At 42.2% G+C, this 19,707-nt stretch overlaps 1 protein-coding gene across 2 annotated transcripts in view; it reads left to right on the top strand.

Annotated features, from left to right (window-relative positions):
- MEIS1 (Meis homeobox 1) overlaps positions 1 to 19,707 on the top strand; it is a 107,931-nt gene that overhangs the window by 37,536 nt on the left and 50,688 nt on the right. For both annotated transcript variants that reach the window (XM_039568471.1, XM_039568472.1), the window contains exon 8: positions 18,763 to 18,908. In XM_039568471.1, coding sequence (XP_039424405.1) covers positions 18,763 to 18,908 — 146 coding nt within the window. The remainder of the gene's footprint in view (positions 1 to 18,762; positions 18,909 to 19,707) is intronic.

Genomic DNA, 19,707 nt, shown 5'->3' with positions numbered 1-19,707 from the left:
TCGCCAGGCAGTAGCTCTGGCATCTAATAGCCATGAATTATCTTTATATATTTTATATATATATATATATATATAACTTATTTATATATTATAAATATTACTCTATTTGTTTATATATTTTATTTTTTTCCTCGAGTGTTTAAAATCTCACACAGATTTTGCAGTCAGGTTTTTGCAGTTGCTCTTTGATGAAGTGTAATGTGAAAGTGTGGGAAAGAAGAAACAGCATATAAATAAATAAAGGTACAGTGGGGACAGCCTTTTCAACTACTGGTCCCTTAGTCCTTGTTTTTCCTGGGGCTGATTTTGTGCCATGGGTGAGAGATGGCCCTTGCAACCCTGTTACTGTGTATTGTCTCCAAGTTTTAAGTACATCTTTTGCAGAAGGACAGGAGAAGACCTGCTAGGAGACACCACTTATGTTGTTGGAAAAGACCTAATGGTGGCAGACATACTCTAACTTATTCTTAAATCTTCCCCAGTGCTCTGAATAGCAATGTCACATGGATACATGCTAAATATATTCTGGAGTCTGTAGTGCCCCGATGGACCTCGAAGAAGGCATATCTTAGCTTTCTCTGGTCAGCAAGTGAAGGTCATGGAAGCAAGGCTTGTAGGATGGAGAATCTTTTGTTGGTCTCATTGCTGTGCCAAGAGAATCTCCTCCCTTTCTCCCTCCCTGGCACAGCACTGAGGGAGAAACCCCACAGTGGAATTCCTGCTTGGGGCCCTGGATTATAGCACATGCACTGTGTTGACTGCCTTCCTAAAGCAGGGAAAAGAGGGAATGAGGTCAGCACTAACGGCTCGAAGTAGAGTGTCATTTAAAATGGGGTTAAAGTTTCAGGGCACTGTAATGTCAGTGTAGCAGCCTCTTGCTAAAGAGCAGGGGATAAGATGCAAGCAAATTGCAGCAAGGGGGAAAGAGACAACAAAGTGGAGTTGAAACGTTGTGTTCATGCTGTACTTCCCCTCCCTTCCCCACTTAGTAAAACATCTGTTTATCCTCTCCTGTCCCCTCATCCTGCCTGTGGCAATGAGAATGCCCCAGGAGAGGCTTTTGTGCAGGATCCTGCCCGTTTTCTTTTTTTGGTATCTGTCTACAATAAGCCCATGCAAATTCTGCATGAGGTCAGCTGTGTAAAAGCAAGAATAGTGGAGATGTTAATTCAGTATAACTACTGGACAGACTTGGTATGGTTGTGCATTGTAGTTCTGTGACGGGCTGTGGGAAAGCAGAGGGATGTTCTATCGGTGAGCAGGCTGAGCCACAAAATCTTTGAATGTCAGTCTATAAATATTTATTGTTTGTGTGTGTGTTTGTTCATATGTGTGCTTGGATGTGACTACTTCCCACTGCTACACATTTTTATTCTGTCAATCTGGCAAGAAAGGTGGTAAAACAACCACCCTTGTGAAGCACAGGGCATTTCTAGAACCTTTTAGAACCCTTCAGATTTCCTTTACAAGGAGCATTGTGCTAAGTTCCTTGGTGTTACAGCTGCAAGAAACAAATTAGGAAGCAGTGCTGACATTAGTGTCTCACCAAATATTTAATCCAGCTAAAAAACTGCTGAGGTAGCCATAATTTACCAGGTTGAAGAGCAGAGAGGGCTGGCATAGCCACCTCACCAAGAAATGTAAAGCAGTGACTTAGTTTAATTTAATCCAAAGGATGTTGGTGACTTGGTTGAATTTAATCCTAATAAAGTAACCAGCTAGCAGTCTGCCGGAGGAGCATGTTAGTCATGACATGGGTATGTCAGCTCTTCACCACCATTAATTATATTGCATCACTGAAAAGCAGAATATGCATATTATGCAATTTTACAGCATGGCTTTCCATACGTAATGTGTTAATATAAATTAGAATTGCTTCATACAGATGAAGTTCTTTGTGTTACCAATATACAAATTTTATTTACAGTTGCAGTTGGTGTATGTGAAATGACAGTATTCAACTTAAAAGTGCCTCTTGAGTTGATAAATGCCAACTTGATACTAAACACATTAATACTCGGTTAAAATTAGCAATCAATTTACTTGGATATTGGAGGTTAGCCAGGGATGGATCTGAAGTTGTATTAGGTATATCGTACTGGTCTGAATACATCATATGCTGTTGCAAAAGCATTGTGCTAATTTTAGCTTACAAAGAGGATGAAGATAAACTGCCTGCTGCTAGTTTACCATATGCTATCCTGGTGATAATATTCAAGTTGAAAATATTCTGCAGAGAGTCTTATTGTTTCAATAAAAGAAAAGTGGAACAGAGTTAAGCAAATTTCTGCTCTGTAAATGTATACAAAATAATGAAATAAAACAAATCTCAAATGCTGGTAGATAAGATCTGTGAAATTTGTTTGGGGTTTATTGGCTTTCATGGGAGTCAACAATTTGTTTTAGTATATATTTGATCCAATTGTATCCATTTCTTGCATGTAAATCTTAAAATCAATCTAAATAAAAATCGAACTTTGTTCTGGTAGGCAAAAATATAGTCTGAGTTGCTCCTAACTAGTTAAGCCTCCCATCCTTCAAGTTTGGTACAGGAATAAAGCCACTGCTGAGCTGATTTTTCATGAGCTTTTCCCTTTGCTTTGTTTATTTAAAAACACAAAACATATTCCGGTTTCCATATGGGGAGGATTTGCTTCTGTAAGTTCACTGAGGAGCATTTGCCTTCTCCATATGTACCTGTAGCCAGGAGAGGGGTGTGTGGGGAGGGGTGCCCAGACCCCCAGGGTTGCAGGGGCTGGGGGGAAGCTTTGCATTAGCAAGTGGTGAAAAGCTTGACCTTCGAGTGACCTGGGTCAAGCAAACCCCCTGCCGAAGTGTCCCATTTGGACATGGATACCTGTAGGGTGAGGGAAAAGATAAAGGAAGAGGGAGGAAGATAAAGTAATCCCATTGACTTGGGAACTTCTCAGATATTACAAGTGAGGGAACATCAGGAATAATAAAAGAGCAGCAATATTTGTCTGCCCCCTGTATCTGTGTAATGTCATTTCCAAAGGGCTGGAGTAGATAATAGCAAATGTGCTTTCAAGTATCAGTTCAATCTCTTGACGTGATGGGGAAGACTGGATGCTCTGATCTGGCAGGTACTGGAGAGTGTAATACAATCCTCATCACTGCAGAGAGAATTGTATAAATGGACAGAGATCCGCTGATTACATCTTTTGCTAAAGTGTTAAGTAAAAGATCTGGCTGTAAGAGATGGCGAGTCTACTATTGTCTGGTCTTCTGACTTGTTTTTATTGGGGTTTTCACAGGAACAAATACCAATTACCAAAATAAAAGCAAGCGGTGTGGCCAGTCTGTATCATGGTAGGACACATGCTCTTGAGTCAGTGTGGGCAGGAAGCTTGGCAGGTCTGTCCCCCACCATTGCCATTGCATCTTTATCTCTCTGCTTCATTGTTTGCCACGGAGTGCTTGAAATTCCAGTTTCCAAGTAAAAACTTCCTGTTTCTTGCATTTGCATTCAGTTTGGTAAGACATAAATTTAGTTATCTATCAAGGAGGGCTTTCTTTTTTTTCCTCTCTCAAGTAAGGCAAAATAGGAAGAAGAAATTAATTATGATTTGGTGATAAGAGGTAGAATTTTGCATTTTCCCAGATTCTCTGTGGCAGGAAGCATGAGGTTGTATTCTTGTGATAAGGTGATGGATGGGAGCTAAATTCAGCCTTTCCATCCTAAGTAATTTTAGAAGGAGCCCTGAAGTCCAGATCTTGCTTAGAAACAGAGATGGGTATATTCAGTCTTCATTAGCCATAGTTTCCTTGCTACAGCATTGCTGCTTGTAAGTTTTTACTGTTTTGTGCAGTATTCAAAGCTAATAGTGCACATATTCTTGTAGTCATCTCAATCCTGAATTTCCCTCTGGAGAGTTTCTTTCTCTCCATTGCCTGTGAAAGGACTCAGGGAGGACTTATCACCTCGCTCAGATGCTTAGCTTGGCAGTCTGACTTAAATGCTTAGAGTGAGGAGGGATGAATCTGTGCTAAAACTTGGCATTCCTTTACGAAGGAAATGTCTGCTCTGTGTGGAGAAGCAGAATAAAGTGTCTTGTAGTGCTGAAGATTGGAGGAGTGGGCTCAAGCATTGTATGTGTTGGTGAGGCTGTGTCCTCTGCAGCTCCTGAGCACAGTGGCCTGAGCATCTCATGACACTTGTTACATTTGCAGACTTGCATAGGTAATTGAAGTGTTCAAAAATTTTGGCATTCATTAAAAAAAAAACATTTATACACTTTTTTTTTTTTTTAATATTATTTGTGGGGAGTTAGTGTCTGTATTCCCATGCCTGGCTGTCAAGAAGCCAGGATTCCAGTTTTCCCTAACGTCAAGAGGTTGCTTGCTTTATTAGTGCATAGGTGGTTTTGGTTGAAGGTTCTCATGTGACTCTGGGAGCTGAGGACTTGAATATAAAACATGATGAATGGGGCTTCTGAAACTGTAGCAGTGCTTTGCTCAACCTCCAAGTAAACATCATTGAGGTCTTGCATGTGATGAGAGGCTCCATGAGGGAAGCCTTGAAGCAAAATCTGTTGCTGAGCTGAGGTGGTAGGAAAGGCCATATTTAGCTTTGTTGTGCTGTTTGGGTACAGGGTCCTTTGGCAGCTGGCACTGCATCTGTCAGAACTTCTCTCTACTTTTAAATATAAAATCGTAGTTTAACCTACTTCTACTCCAAACTAACAAGATGTAAATTGGTACATTTAAGTGTACTAACATGCATTCAAAATGGCTCATTTTTCTACTTCATTTTTGTAGTCATATTTGTAGCAATCCTGACTAGCACATGAGGTGGAGAGGTAAGGGGTTAATAATTTTTATGTAGAATATTGAACTCTTATTTCCATTTTGAAGTTCACTTTGGATGCTGTCCTGAAAAATATCTGAATTATGCAGTGTCCCCACTGTGCCCCAGAAATGTGAAATTTGGGGCTTGCTTCCTTGGGAGGCTGCAAGTAAAAAGACTAAGGAGGTTTGCAGGCGTGGAGGAAGGGTGGGTTACTGGCAGCAGCAGTGTGGGCTTTCATTCAGCACCTTGTCAGCGTGCCTTATCTGGGATCTTGGGGGATGGCTCTCCAGAGTAAACCCAGGGAAGGGAGCTGAACAAGGTGTTTTCCAGGATTGTCCTGGCAGAGGCTTTCTTGTGAACCGTTCTGCTTGCTCTGCAAGAGTCATAACCAGCACAGATACTTGCAGTGCCTCAGAAAGTCGGGCTTTCCAGCATGTTTGTTGACTGCTCTGAGACTTTGACCCCCTTCTTTACAGCTCATGTAATCTTTGGATGTGTACAGCACCTGCCATCTTGAGCCTCTCCTTTCATGCTTTTCAGTGAGGTTCATGTGCAACTTTGAATATGCAGGAAGTCTCCTGGGCTGGTAAGGGGTGAGCATAAAGGATAGCTTCCCCATGATCTTACAGGCAATTGCCCTCTCCAGGTCAATATTTCCTTGTTCAGGTCACTGCTGAGGTCATATTCATTGCAAATACGGTGCTTATGTCAAAGTATTTTCCATAGAAACTATTAAGTACAGGCAAGAATGCTTTTCAGCTGAACTTTGAATTTCAACCCATGATTATAGACGAAAATCTGTCTCCTCATCTGCCTCAGCCACAAATTGCAGGTGCAGCTGGTCAGGCATTTAAAATGACAAAATTCAGAGTTGCTTTGCATAGAAACCAGCATCATGATTAGCAATGGTTCAGAGGCTGACATTGTTGGCAACTGCTCAGATGATTCGCAGGTATTTCTGAAAGCCTTTTCCAGTCTCAAGAGAATCACCTGTTTTGGCATCAGTGAGTATTGTTCCAGAACTGTGATGGAAGAGAGTGCAGATCCGTGACTAGAGACTTGCTTTTCTGTCTGACAAGCCTTGATCACCTAGTCTTAAGGCTGAGACACTTGCCTGCTGGTCCTAAGACATCAGCCATACAGCAAAAGCTGTGTATGGAGTAAGAAAGCAGCTAACACACAGTTGGAAAATTGTGTTTGCTCAACATGCAATGAGTTTATTAGAAGAGACTCATTCAGAGTGGAAGTGGAAAACAGTCTTTACTAGGATTTATTTGACTGCTCCAGGATAATTTAAATACAGGTTTTCAAGTATTTTCTTTCCTTTTTACACACATCTAAACACATCTCTAATATATATATATTACAAAGCTGTCCTGACCTTCATCAAAATAGTCTGCGAATGTTTTGCCTACCTTTATCAAATTGCAGTATGAAAGAACCATTCTGATTCATATTTTTAAGGGATGTTTTTCTGACCTCAAAAACTGATACTTCCTTAGCCTGTGCCAGAAAGCCCTTTCTGTGGTTGTAGTCCCCATTTTTTCAGCAATTAAGACTCAGGTGGCATCAGAATAACAACTGGTTTTAATAACCACTTTAGCCACCTCCGTTATGGGGAGGAAGCATGCAGAGCTTCTGCAGAGCCTCAGAGCTCTGTGGTATGACCTCAAGTGACCAGACACAAAAAGCAGTGCAACTCTTGAACGGAAAGGTCTGCATCATCCAAACTGTGCTGACTCTTGTCCAAGAACACACTGTTTACCTGTTCCTTCCAAACTGGTCAATTTTCTGCAAGGCTGAGATGTGGGTGTTGGGGGATTTTTTGCTTATCTCAGTGCAGCTTGGCAGGTTTTCACAGAGATGCTCTTCACTAGCTTGTAGATGTATGTTGAGGATCGTGTTTTCTGTTTTGGTGATTGAAACTGAACAGTCCCACTGTTGACCTAAATTTACCACCTCTTTCGTATCTGAAAGCATTTGTATATTCATCGGCAAATGTGCAGGCTGACCACTCCAATCAAAAGCAACAAATCTTACCAGTTAACTCCAAAATGCATCTTGCTGAAGGCTATGACTGAAAACACATCGCCATGAGCATGAAGCAGCCAAGCCTCTGTCTGGCCCTTGAGATGTGTACCCAGACCTTAATGAAGGGTGGGGTTTTCCTTATTCCAATAAATAGATTTTGTTTGGAAAGGTGAGAGGCAGAAAGAGAGAATGTATTTTCACAGTCCTAAATAAAAGGCTATTTATGCCTAATACATTGGCAGAATTATTCCAGAGTAATTCATCCACAAGAAAATACGATCCTTGTGTCACTGCCAAGGTCAGAGAGACCTATGGTGATCTGCAGAGTAAGTTCAGGTCACCCAAGTTAAATCTGCCCAGGGGCTGACTTAGCTCACGCACCACATTTTTTCCGAGATTAATAAAAGCAAACATCTTCTATAGATGAAGGCAGGGCTAAAACTGTGGTCAGCTCTCTCCCTGGAGCCAAGGTCTCCTGCTTTTCCGTTCTCCCTTCCAGGTTGCTCCTTTCATTTCCTTTCCATTCTTCTCTTTTCCTGGCATTTACAGGATGCTTAGAAAAGTCTGTCTTTTCCTTTATGAGGCAACCGATGCCTATAAAACCTTCCTTGATATCTGCATGGACAGGAAGGACATGGGGACATTGCTGGTGTTTGACCCGGTGCAGCGTTGGCTTCTGCGTGTGTGTGGTGTGTCCCTGGACATCACACATCCTGAAAGTTGAAGTGAAAAAGATGGGGTACACACACAGCAGAAATATATTCCTTGTTAGCCTCAGCTGAGAGTACCATCTGAACAGGGTATTTGGCAGTTACAAAGGTGAAGCTGGTGATTTCGTAGTCACTGCAAGGCTGCCTCAGGAGGAGACACATGGGGTGGTGAGCTGGGCAGGTGAGAGTCCTCTTCCATCACTGGTGGGTGGAAGGGGTGAGGCAAAGTCCTCAGCCCTTTCAACGAGGATGCGGTTGTTTCATAGGATGTGGTTGTTTCATCAGAAAAGCGAGATTATTCTTCCTGGTGGTGTATACCTGCCGTGGGGAAGCTGGTGCCTGTGGTTCCAGCCTGCTAGAACCTGAGGTTTTCTTTAGCTTCCTTGGTTACTCGTTCATGTCATTTAAAATACATCAAATTACTGAAAGAAGTCAGTTTTTGCTTTCTACACATTTCTACTGCTGTTGCTCTTAGTGATAATGACAAATGCTGTGAGTAGAAAAAGAAACCAGAAATAATTTTGGCTTGCTTTTTGAAGGATGTATACATTTTATTTATTTTTTTCTTAAGACATGGATGGCTTTTTGCTATGACCCAGCTTTGCTTTGAGATTTCTGTGGGATTTTGGTTAAACACTCTTACAGAGTCAAAGAGAGATGAGCTGGAAATGGCTGAGTTAACTCCTTCCCATCCTTCATCTCTCTCGCAGTTGGAACTTTGATGCCATGAGATGTAGTGACATAAATAATAATCAGATTCTGGAGTGCACCGAAATTTGTCCCTTTCCTCCTCTCAGTTTGCCTATTCGAGGTAATTCTAGGCAGGTAATAGCTAGGAATATGTATTGATGGAAGATGAAAGAGGTAAAAATAAGGTGAATATGCACCTGTAGGTGATATTCAGGGGAAGTTTTTAAGTGTCCAGCATTAATTTGACTTTTCTTTCATCTTCATTGTGTGTTTTGGACTCTGACATCTGTTTGTTCCTGGATGATTTGCATTTGGTTTTGTTTTTTGTTTGTTTTAATTTGGAAAAAACCCACACCTTAAACTGTAACTGCACTGTAAATCAAACATCAAAACACCAGAAGCTGTGATAGAAAGTCGTAGGAAGCCAAAAACATAGCAGTAGCATGAATACATTAATTTGGAGCCTCAGGGGACGCGCCGACGTACTAGGACTAAAGGGCCTGAAAGGACTGTCACTGCCTGCATGGCCCTAGGCAGGGACCATCAGGGCACCTCAGGATGTGAGCCTGGTGGCCAGTGGCCAACCACAAGGAGCAGGGTCAAGACCACCTCCCCATCACTGTTATTTCTCTGAAGGGCTCTCCGAGCCCTCTGAATTTTCAGGCTTTGCTGTTGGGGCTGGGTTTGCACCAGCCACCTGGATGCACAGAGGTTGTACCCTGACCTGTCCCTCAGTGCCACCCCACCTCCCCATACCTAAGGAATATTTGGGGGGAAAGTATTTGCAGCAGCAGAAGAGTAAATGACCATCAAGCATGGTGGTCATTGCTTGATCCCTCTCATCCTGTAGAGCCACAGAATCTGGGCAGAGCAGAGAGCAGCAGGAGCTGTGTGAGTGGCAGCAGTGTGCCTGTTTACTGGCCATCAGAACCAATGTCACCGTGCCTTCACTCTAAAGCCCGACTTTAGGATTGTTTTTTCCTGTTATGCCTTTCTGAAGTGCCACCTCATCAGAGCAGATTTACCTTTTGTGCTGGGAGAGGAACAGTTGAGTGGAAGAAAATTTTATGTGAGCTTGGCTCTGTGAAATTTATTCCTTTTGGCTCCTCACCCCCTTCCTGAGGAGCAGCCTCCCACTCTTGTCACAGATACTCTAGAGCAACCACCTTTTGCTGGAGGAGCAAGGGCAGTGGAGTTAGGATGCTGGATAGCAAGGAGCAGTGGGAAAAACATTAATTCTGTGTACGCCCTTTCCTTGAAAGGTCTGACAGAGGAATGCATATTTTATATTTCAGGTGTTTTTCCTGAGTTGATTACATGCATGGTAACATAAGGTTTTGTCTTTGGGGAGCAAAGCAGGCTGCTTCTGAGTGTCCCAGACAGTGCTAGGACAGGATGAGGGGAGGAAATTCATGGTGTTGTCCGAATGCCATCCATTCAGTTTATGATTGCGAATGTTTCTTATACTTCCTTAGAAAACAGGAGTATAATTGTTTTGGATCCAACTCTTGCCTTGTTCATATGAAGCCCAGGCACTGCAAGATTAGCAAGTCCCTCACGTTCTGAGCCTCTCTGCCCAGTAGTTTAGGCCAGCAGGCAGGTGGACCTCAAAGACAGCTTGTCAAGTGGTTCTTCTGGGTGGCCATGGCCAACCCTCTTCTCTGTGCTCCTTTCCATAGGGGTCATGCAGTGGGAATTACCAGGTTGCTTCACAAAGGTTTTTGGATTAATACTCGGTAGCAAATCAAAATTATCTTCCTCTTGCTTTAAGTAAGAGGAAATAATGAATTTGTGTCATGAGTTTAAAGCCAGATGTTTTTTCACAAGCTGCCCAGTCAGGGAGGTTCAGTGGCTGTGATGGATCTTTATAAGGCTGTATGACATGATGGTTGGTTTTTAACAGTGGCAGTGAGGATGTTGTTACTGTCAAAAGAGAAGAGGTAGATGAGATGGGGGCATTTTATTCTCATTGCTTTTAGATGTGCCTTTTGCAGTTGCAAAGTGATGATATATGTCACTGTATGTGGGGAAATAGAGTATGTGATGCAGCCATGGCATGAAAAGTGAAGTTCAGTGTTAGTTTTCTTTCATTCGTGTCTCAATTTTTATTGTCAGATGATGTAGCTGATGGACTAGGGACAGGGAAAATTTTTTGGCTTTGATGCTACTTTGAAGTGGATGGCAGTAGAAGAAAATACATTGTGTATCCACAAGAACTTTTTTACTTGACACAAACCACATGGCAACTTTCAGTGGGAAATATCTCGTGCGGGTTTGGTAGGTCATGAATCCTGACTTGCCTGAGCTGCAGCTAGACTAACTCTCTCCTGTTCATTATGGCTGGATAACTCTGGTGGCATAGGGGATCCAGCTCTGCAAAAGAGGGTTTGGGGCAAACAGTATCTGAACTATAGTTCCTGCAGTGCAAACTGCAGCTTGGGCCAGCACTGATTAGTCTTGAATTGGCCCAAAGTAAAATGCTTTCATTCGGTTCAACAATCCCAAGTATTTTGGTTTGTCTTGCCCAACTTTTTCTTTTTTTTTTTTTTAAACTATTTTCAATAGAATAACCTCATTTTGAATTATTTGGACAGTGTTAAGGTTCTGGCACATATTTTCTATTGTAAAATGGAAATCTACAGCATCTTCTCCTCTGGAGCAGGCATGTAGGCAGGGCCCAAGACAATTTAGCCATGTTTAGGGAAGGAAGCCTACTTAAATGCTCCACATAATAAATTGTTTCTACAGATAATGCGTCCCTTAGTTTATACGTAGTATGCTTCTGATCTTTGCTTTGAGCCCCTTAGAGCTGCTTGTGCTCAGTCCAAGAGTCAAGTGTCTTAGGAGATGGATAAACACAAAGATAGAGCCAGTTGTTAAGGAGCTAGAGAGATTTACAGAAGTTGACCTCATGGCCATTTGGGGCATTAGTTGGGCATATTTCCCCTATGGCAGAGCAGTCCTGTGCTCCTGCTGCTTCTTGTGCTCCGGCTTTACAAGGAAGTAAGTCTGATGGAATCCAGTGGTGGGCTTGCCTGTGTCTCAGTCATATGTAGTTGACGTTCCATGGAGAATGCAACTGGTGGGACTGGCTCTCCTGATGAGGTTGGAGAGAGTGGGTTTCATAAAAAAGACCTGTATTTGAACAAAAGAGAGGATGACTGAAATACAAGAAATTGTAGAGTCATCATGGTGGCTTTTAGGTTAGGGGAAAAAAACCCCAACAACTTTTTAAGCTTTTTACCATTCTTAGTTAAAGCAGGATGTTTTTCTGTTTAACCAGATACTTTTCTGTAGGGTATTTGCCTCCAACTGCACAAAGTAAACTTTTGTTGCTGGCAGCAGAAAGTTGTTTGCTTCCCGTACAATGAACTGCTTTCTTTTTAGTATTTCATTCAGTGATGCACAGCGCCAGGAATATCACACAACATACCCCTAATAGTGTAGTTTTCTGAACCTCATTAAGAAGTGCTACCTGGTGGAAGAGAAGAGGTTTCCTTCATTTCAGCTATAAAAAGCTTCCAAAGAAAAGAAAATGATTAAAATCTGGGGGTTTTCCCCCACTATTCGTCAATGCTGTTTCTACTCTTTGCATAGACAGCTGATTTTCTAGTTGCTTGCCTAAAGGGAATTGAAGTCAAAAAAAGATGGTTGGGTTACTAGAAAAAGGTGCTGCTGTCTCTGAAGAGCAAAAGTATAATGATTCAAGAAAAAACTTGGAAAGTTTCTGAAATGCCAGGGTGTAATTTATACTTGTCCAGGTTATGCTAGCTATGAATATTTGTGTAGGATATTTTTGCAACTGTGTCCTTTAGTATCTTGTAAATATGGATACTATCTGTGACTGACAACTTCCCACTGTTTATGTCGTGGTCTGAATCCTTGGATGAAACATGTACTACATCTCCTTAAGAGATGTGTGCACACCCAGACACGTGGTATTTGTTCCTTGCTAATGCTCATTTTCAACCTTGTTGTTCCTCATTAACTTTTTATTAAGTATATTTGAGAAGGCTTTCTCCTTAAGGAATATGAAAAAAAAAGGTCCCTCATCAACACCGCTTTTCAAATTTGCAAGCAGAGCTACATCATCATTGTAAATTATTTTTGGGGTGTTCTGTAGGCCATTCAGTGTACAGAGATGATTGCCATTGACCTCAGGAGCTCCAGGAGTGGGTGCTTCCTCACATCTGACTAACCATGGATCCAAAATAATAGAAAATGCTTTTCCCAATGAAGAAACTGCATGGTTATTTTATGTTTTCTGAAGTAGCTTTTTGCTGGTAGTCCCATTCTCAGTTTGTGTGCCTTACTTAGGCTTTGGCAGATTGAGAGCCACTAGCATTGGGTTAATGTTACATATGCAATAGATGCATATGTATTTAAATTTTAAAATAATGTGTTTTGGGGAAATCTTCCAAACTGAATGGCCTTTTAATGTTAAAACTTCTATTTCTCCTCAATGGATAGGTACAGCTTGGTTTAGCAGCTGGGCACACACCCACAGACTCTGTCAGTGCCTTCCAGCTCTCTCCTGGCATACCTGAGCACTGAGCCCCTGTGCTGCTCAGCTTGCCTCCTTAACCACCTTGCTCTAAGGAGGAATGATACTTTCTGAGTAGTGAACTTGTCCTTCAGTATTTGTGGACACGAATAATAGCTGCACTGACTCACGTCAGAGTCATTTGGGTGTGACTTTTGCTCACCACATTCCTGGGCCAAGTTGGAGCTGGTTGTGTCAGAAACAAATTGAAAAATATATACATATAAAGAAATTTCCACATTCTTTGATTGCCCAAGACCATTCAAAGCTGGTGGTCTGAAATGATGATCCTTGTTCTACTTCCTGTGAACAGTAGATTGTAGCAGATTCCCTCTCTTGCTTCACAGAAAAGCTTGTTGCATCTGTGGACCTGCTTTTTGAGAATTCATAATTTTGCACCTTACAGGGAAATTTCACACATAAGCCTGGCTTTGTTCCACAAAAAGTCGTTATGGTGGACATGTGGGTATCCAGCAAACTGGAGTTTTGTTTCTCTAAGGGGTAACATAGGTAAAGCTGTGGAAATTACAGTAGTTACTCTAAATTGGCATATGACACAATTTTGCCACTTAAAAATTCTCTAGTATATTATGTTGCTTAAAGCTAATGAATCTTCCTTTCCAGCTACCTGGAAAGGTTACTAAAGATATTTTGGTTCTTGGAGTAGTTAAAAGAGAAAGGAACCAACAGAGCTGTGGATGGACAGTGAACAGTTAAATATTTGGCTTAGGCAATTTAGGATTTCTCATGGTAGCAGAAGCAGGAATTTGAGGAACTTGTATCTAAATGCTTGTAAAAAAATTATGATAGAATTAAAAAAAAAAAGACACTACTGATAAGACCATGAACTTTGGGCCATCATGTTAGGTGTTTCCGTTAACAGCACTGAACACATTATAAATCTAGTACAGAAGTCAACAGTTTTTGTCCAAACACAGTGTATATTTAAGTTATATTAGCTCATGAAATACAAAAGTAAATGCAAACTGTGAAGTTCTTCTAGGAGGTAGAAACTGTTTTTAACAGGAGACATTTGGACACATACAAATAAGTTGAACACAAGGAGCTTTTAGTCAGTCCACTTAAAAGTTGCTCCAGGCCTTTCCTAGGGCTTCTTCTAGGTGCACATCTTTCACATTTTCTCCTGTGAACTCCTTAAAGCAGTGGATTTAGATGCCTATCTAGAACTGGACTGTATAAGCTGGAAGCGTTAATCATACTGTTTGGTGTACCTCCGCAAAGCTGGTGCGCTCCTCTTACCCCCTCCCAGAAAATGGAACAGTAGACCCCAAAAGCTCTCTCAGATCTCCTGCCAGAAGTGTGGGAACCAGCCTTTTTAGAATAGTCTGGTTTTCTTTGATATAAAAAAATACTTGTACTCCAGATGCAGACTTGATAGTAGGACAGGGCTACGTGGAGTGAGAAGTAACCTGTTACGTCTGGTAAAGGTACTTTTAGTAAAGCTGTATTTGGAACTTTGATACTGAGTTTTCTGGCCACTTAAAATCATTTGAGGATGTTTATCTAAAGAGCTCCATGCAGAAGCATGGATTTTGTAGTCAAGCAAAGGGCCGGAGTTTTTAGGACATCTGAATTCCCAGCCTCTCACAAAACTCCACGACTTGGGATTGGGAATATTTATGTCATATCTGGGCAGCCTCGATGGTCGAGGTGTGAGAGTGGATTTGGGAGCTGGAGTGGCTGAAAGTTGCCCAGCTGTGCCACACTGCCAGACTTTCCAGCGTCGCAGGGTGATGACATTTAATTTTGGTTTGGTGTGGGAGTGAGGGAGACTTTGAATCACCAGTAAACTCCTGCCATGACCATGGCTGCTGAAGACGAGTGCCTGTGCCAAGTTGCTCTCCAGAAGCACCTATTTTGTCAACAAAGGTTTATAACATATCACCCGGGACAAAGAGAGCATTACCCACTCGACGGGCTGCTGTAAAATCACTTGCCCTTTGCTGCTTCTGCCTCTGATTTTTTGGGGGAGTGGGAGGGGAAGGGAAGTTGTAAGAGGCGATGACAGCGGAGAGGGGGACGCAGTGAGAGGAGCCCCTGCTGGCATGGCCAGTCTGAGCCATTCAGCAGGGCTGAATACGATAAATGCTGCTTTATCCTTTCTTGAAAGGAACAAGATAGCACAGCCTAAATGCCTGGGTGTGCTTAAATAGGCGACTCTGGGATGCTGGAGTTGAGGGCGTTTGAAATCGGAGCTCCCCAACAGCCAGGGAGCTGCCACAGGTCACCTGCCTCGCTCCATGGGGACTGGCCCAGGTCTGGCAAGAAATCGTCCACGGACGAATTGTAGTACAAATTCCTTTCTTTGCTGGTTGGCCTCTTTCACTAGACCATGGCCTATAAAAAATTGTGTAAAAACAATTCTTAAATATTATTTGAAAGGGCAAACGGCTACGCTGAAAGGTTTGACAGTTTGACATATAGCGCCTGGTTCTGCTCGCCAGGGAACGGGCGTGCGGAGTCCGGGCTCTCCTCCTGCTCCTTACAGGCTCCGCGTTTGTTTTTTTTTTATATAGCGTCTAGTTGCTGTGCTCCCAGCAATTTGACAGGCAACGAGTCTGCTTCAGTGATCTTAAATCCTTTTAGACTAATTTTCGAGTGAGTAGAAAAACAGCTAGCACCTTCGGATCCAGCACTCAAAACCAGGGAATCAGGTATTGCCAATTAAAGTGCCATTTCCAACCATCATATCAAGACAGATTACTTGCAATTCCTCTGATAATGTCATGCCATGCCTAAAGAGAAAGAGAGATGGAGTTTCTCCATGGACAAAGGATCTGCATGGACCAAACTGATCGGCGAGCGGGGCAGAGGGAGCATGATGGGGATCATGCACACACCCATGCATATGTGCAGCATAAAGGCGAACAGTGCGCTCGCTTTGACCCCAAATAGCCATGGGCCATTCTGAAGAGCCTGTGGCCCCCCAGTCACTGGCCTACTAGTTAATTGCCACACGGACTTCGTGACACATGGGCAGATAATATGACATTTTCGGTTTCTGTCACTAGCAAACGCCACGGCGTTGCTTGCACTAGTTGCTAAGAAGCTGTCAGAAACCATTAGCAGCTGGCTAAAGTTGCCCTATGGCATTTCCTCATGGCATCAGCAAAACAAGCATAAATCACCCAGTGGAGCCTCCCGCTATACTAATGAGGCTGTAAGCTTGTTTATGGACTAGCATCATTTCTATGATTATTTCCACCTTTTCAGTTCGCCTTCATTTGGCGGCAGGAGAAGTCAACTTCAGGAACAGAGTTGCCACCGACATTTTACAAATGCAGTTCGTAGCTGCTACCGTGTGGCTGGTCAGTGGTGCTTCAAGTTTAGTGATCTTTAAAAGGAGGAAAAGAGGGGGAAAAAAAGAAAGGGAAGGGGGAATCTCTGGGGACCTCACAGAGGTGAGTGTATCGAGTTGCAAAGTAGATGGAAATGCTAAAATCCACAATTGACCATTTAGACTTCTCTCTGTGGTTTCAGTCTTTACGGGATCAATTTTCCATTTAAAAAAGTGGAAGAGGTTAAACAATTTACAGAAGTCTACTGAAGCATTTGCTCCGAGGATAGCCGGGCGCTTTCTTATCCTCTCCCTGCTTTTCACTTTCTCTAACTTGTGTCGGTCGAGGCCAGGGTTTATTGTTTTAGGCTTTTCTGAACATACACCAGTATTTACACTGGATTGAAAGCATTTGCTTCCAATGAAAATCTTGTCTTAGATTACAGCCCAGCAGTGTAATTTCCCTCCCAGATGGGAGTAAAGTAGCAGTATTTGCCTAAAAACAGTAGGAAGAACAAACTGTGCATTAAGCCAAGGCTGTTTTTGGCTTGAGCTAATGATGTAACAGAAACCTTTTATTTGGGATAGGTCACTGCCCAGGATTGAAGGAGGTGATCTGGCTTGCGCTTGAAAGGTTTCTCCATTGTATCTACATAAGTCTTCACTTAAAAAATCCTGTTCCTAATGCTTCTGCTTTCATACAGCAGAAATAAACAGGAAAGGTTCTGGGGAGTGTTATAGGTGGAATGCAGAAAGCTTTTCCTCCCCTAATGGAGGATATAATTCAGGTGCCCTGGAGGCATGCTTTCAGGAATTCTCTTGCCCGAGGTAATGGGAAGCTAAGGCTGCTTGAAGGCCTTGATTATCTATTGATGCACAAAGCTGGAAAAAAAGTCATCTCCCTTGGATTATAGTAGATATTTCCATAAATTATCAATGAGTCCTCCTCCCGTCAGGCATGAGGCAATGCCTGCTAAATTAATCTGAAGGGGGTTTGAAATGAGTATATTTTTTAAAAAATGGGGTGGGGGGAGAGGGTGGGTGGACGATGGCAGGGAGGTGGTGAAAGGCAGTGTCATTAGGTTAGAAGCTTTTCATTTTTAATCAATGAATGCGTAATACTTTTCTTTTCCTTGTTTGCCTCTCGCAGACAGAAAGTAGATTAGCCCGTGGAATTTTAAATGCTGTTGAGTTGTTTCCTTTGCTCATGTTTCTTTTATGAATTATTATTTTATATGGTGAATTGCTTCTCTGTATAAAAGCCCTTTTTTACATACTGGGCTTTCAAAGAATTCATTGGATATCTAATTTCTTCATAAAAATCTTGTGTTTGTCTGTAACTATCCAAGGTTACAGTTTCATTAAAGACACAGGCCAAGTCATAAGGACAATTACAAATTTGCCACGGTCAGTAACATGCTAAGAATATAGCACTAATAATAGCTCTATTTTTTTGTGCTGAAAGCTGTTTAACAAATCATAATTATGACAGTCTGCATCCCTTTTTTAAAATATATTTTATTTTTGTCCCTAATGGAGATAGTTTGTATTCAGCTGAAGTGAGATTACTTTCTTCATCATTCTTGCCCGGGGGTGTAAAAAACACTTGCCTAATAACATTACAACTCCATGTTGCTACAAATACAGTGTCCTTGGAAGGCAGGATATGTTTTTCAGTCCACATGCAGTCAGTGCAAAGACTTACTTGCTCTGTGGGCTTGTTTATAAACTGTTTTCAGTGTTTGCAACACAAACTCCATGCAAACTGCTAGGCACTGCAACTTTTGTTTTCCTTTGGCTGCTAACTCATCAGCCCAGACCCAAGCTGGCTGCTACACAGTGGCATCCTTCCGTAGACATGTTGTTAATGTGATGAGAACTGTCTGAGGCCTTCTCTGCATTAGGAAATTCATTCTGGATCAGTGCTTGTTTCACAGAAGCAGACACCTATTACATATATGGCACACTGGCACAAAGCAGGGTATTAATTCCTAATGGTGTATGTCAAATTGGTGCCTACTTATCCCACTCTGAATTTCTTTTGGCTGGGGCTGGGAAGAGGGGAGCCAGTTAGCTACCCACCTCCCATCAAAGAATCAGGGGGAGTCAAATATCTGTAAAAGACTTAACATAAGCAATGCCTCAATCATCTGGTTTTTTTCTGAATTTGTTGCGAGAATATGATGTTGCAAGAGAGCTGCATTCACCCCATTTTTCACACCCCAGGGTGGGACGAGGCACCCAGCTTCACACACGTCATGATCCCCATCCCAGAACACCACTGATATTTTCCTAATTGTCAGCTCAGCCAAAGTAGCTGATTGGGATGAATCTTTGGGAAGTGACCTAGTGTGAAGAAGAGCCAGCATTTCCACCTTTTCAAGCTGGATGCTTGCAAATTTTTTTTATAATTTGTAAGCACTTTTTTTTCTGGGTTACAATGTCAGAGATGGCCACACTGTCCTTCAAGAAAAACCAGAATGGGGCCAACGCATTTCTGAGCCCCTCCCTCTCCCCATGTCTCTCCCCCCCTTCCCCCATCCCCTCAACCCCTGGTGAATTACAGTGTTAAAGAATTTATACCTCATTTAAATATTCATGCAGTTTATACCCAAAGCCAGGCTTCGGCTGAAGTATATAAAGGTAGCATAAGTCAAAATTTGATTCACTATATTTACAGGTGACGGCTTGGACAACAGTGTAGCTTCCCCCAGCACAGGTGATGATGATGATCCAGATAAGGACAAAAAGCGACATAAAAAGCGTGGCATCTTTCCCAAAGTAGCCACAAATATCATGAGGGCATGGCTGTTCCAGCATCTAACAGTAAGTGAACTCTAGATCACATATGCAAAATAAAACATGGATAATGTCATAGTTGTAGTAGTCATAGAAAGCAAAAAATACGTATGATGTTGCTGCCAGGCAGTAGAGGAACTTTTCCGAGCAGAGTTGTTGTTGTTGCCTCATTTGCTAGATGCCAGGGGAAGAGCATAGAGCGTATATTTTTATGGTATGGGGGTTTTTTGTGTGTGTGTTGTTTTTAGATTTGTTTGTTTGTCTGAGATGTAGTTATTAACAGGACATCACTGCCAAATGTGATTTTTACTTAAAGCTCATATTAATATAACCTTGCAGACCTGTCCTGCTTTGCAGCTCCCCTCAGCTGATGTGGGAATCTCTGCTTTGGAGCACAGAGCAGCATTTGGCCCCTGGTTCTGTGCTCCAGAGAACTGCAGAAAACAATTGGGGAGATTAAAAAACAAAGCCAAAAGCAAACAAAGACCTTATTCAGATGTTTGTCAGAGATCATCAGAAGCTTCATGATGAAAGGTCTGAATGTATCTGGCTTAATAGAAAAGTATAATTTTTTTCTTTGAGACGTTCTCATTCCCAGAGTGTAAGTTACCCCTGTATTTAATGTTAGGAAGTGGTGGGGGTATGTGCAGTTATTTCTATTACCACAGCTACCTGTATGGGGTTTTTTTACTCCTGGGATTAGAAATCAAAGCTCTGGACAGGTGTGTGGGGTTAAGCTGGATGCTGGAGCTGCTTTCAAGGCTTTATATTATGTACCACACCTTCTACCATTCGCATTTAGAAAAGCGTTTCTAATGCCATTCTC

This window comes from Corvus cornix, chromosome 3 (assembly GCF_000738735.6).
Source record: "Corvus cornix cornix isolate S_Up_H32 chromosome 3, ASM73873v5, whole genome shotgun sequence".
NCBI classification, from domain to species: domain Eukaryota; kingdom Metazoa; phylum Chordata; class Aves; order Passeriformes; family Corvidae; genus Corvus; species Corvus cornix.
This window is presented reverse-complemented; position numbering and strand designations above follow the sequence as displayed.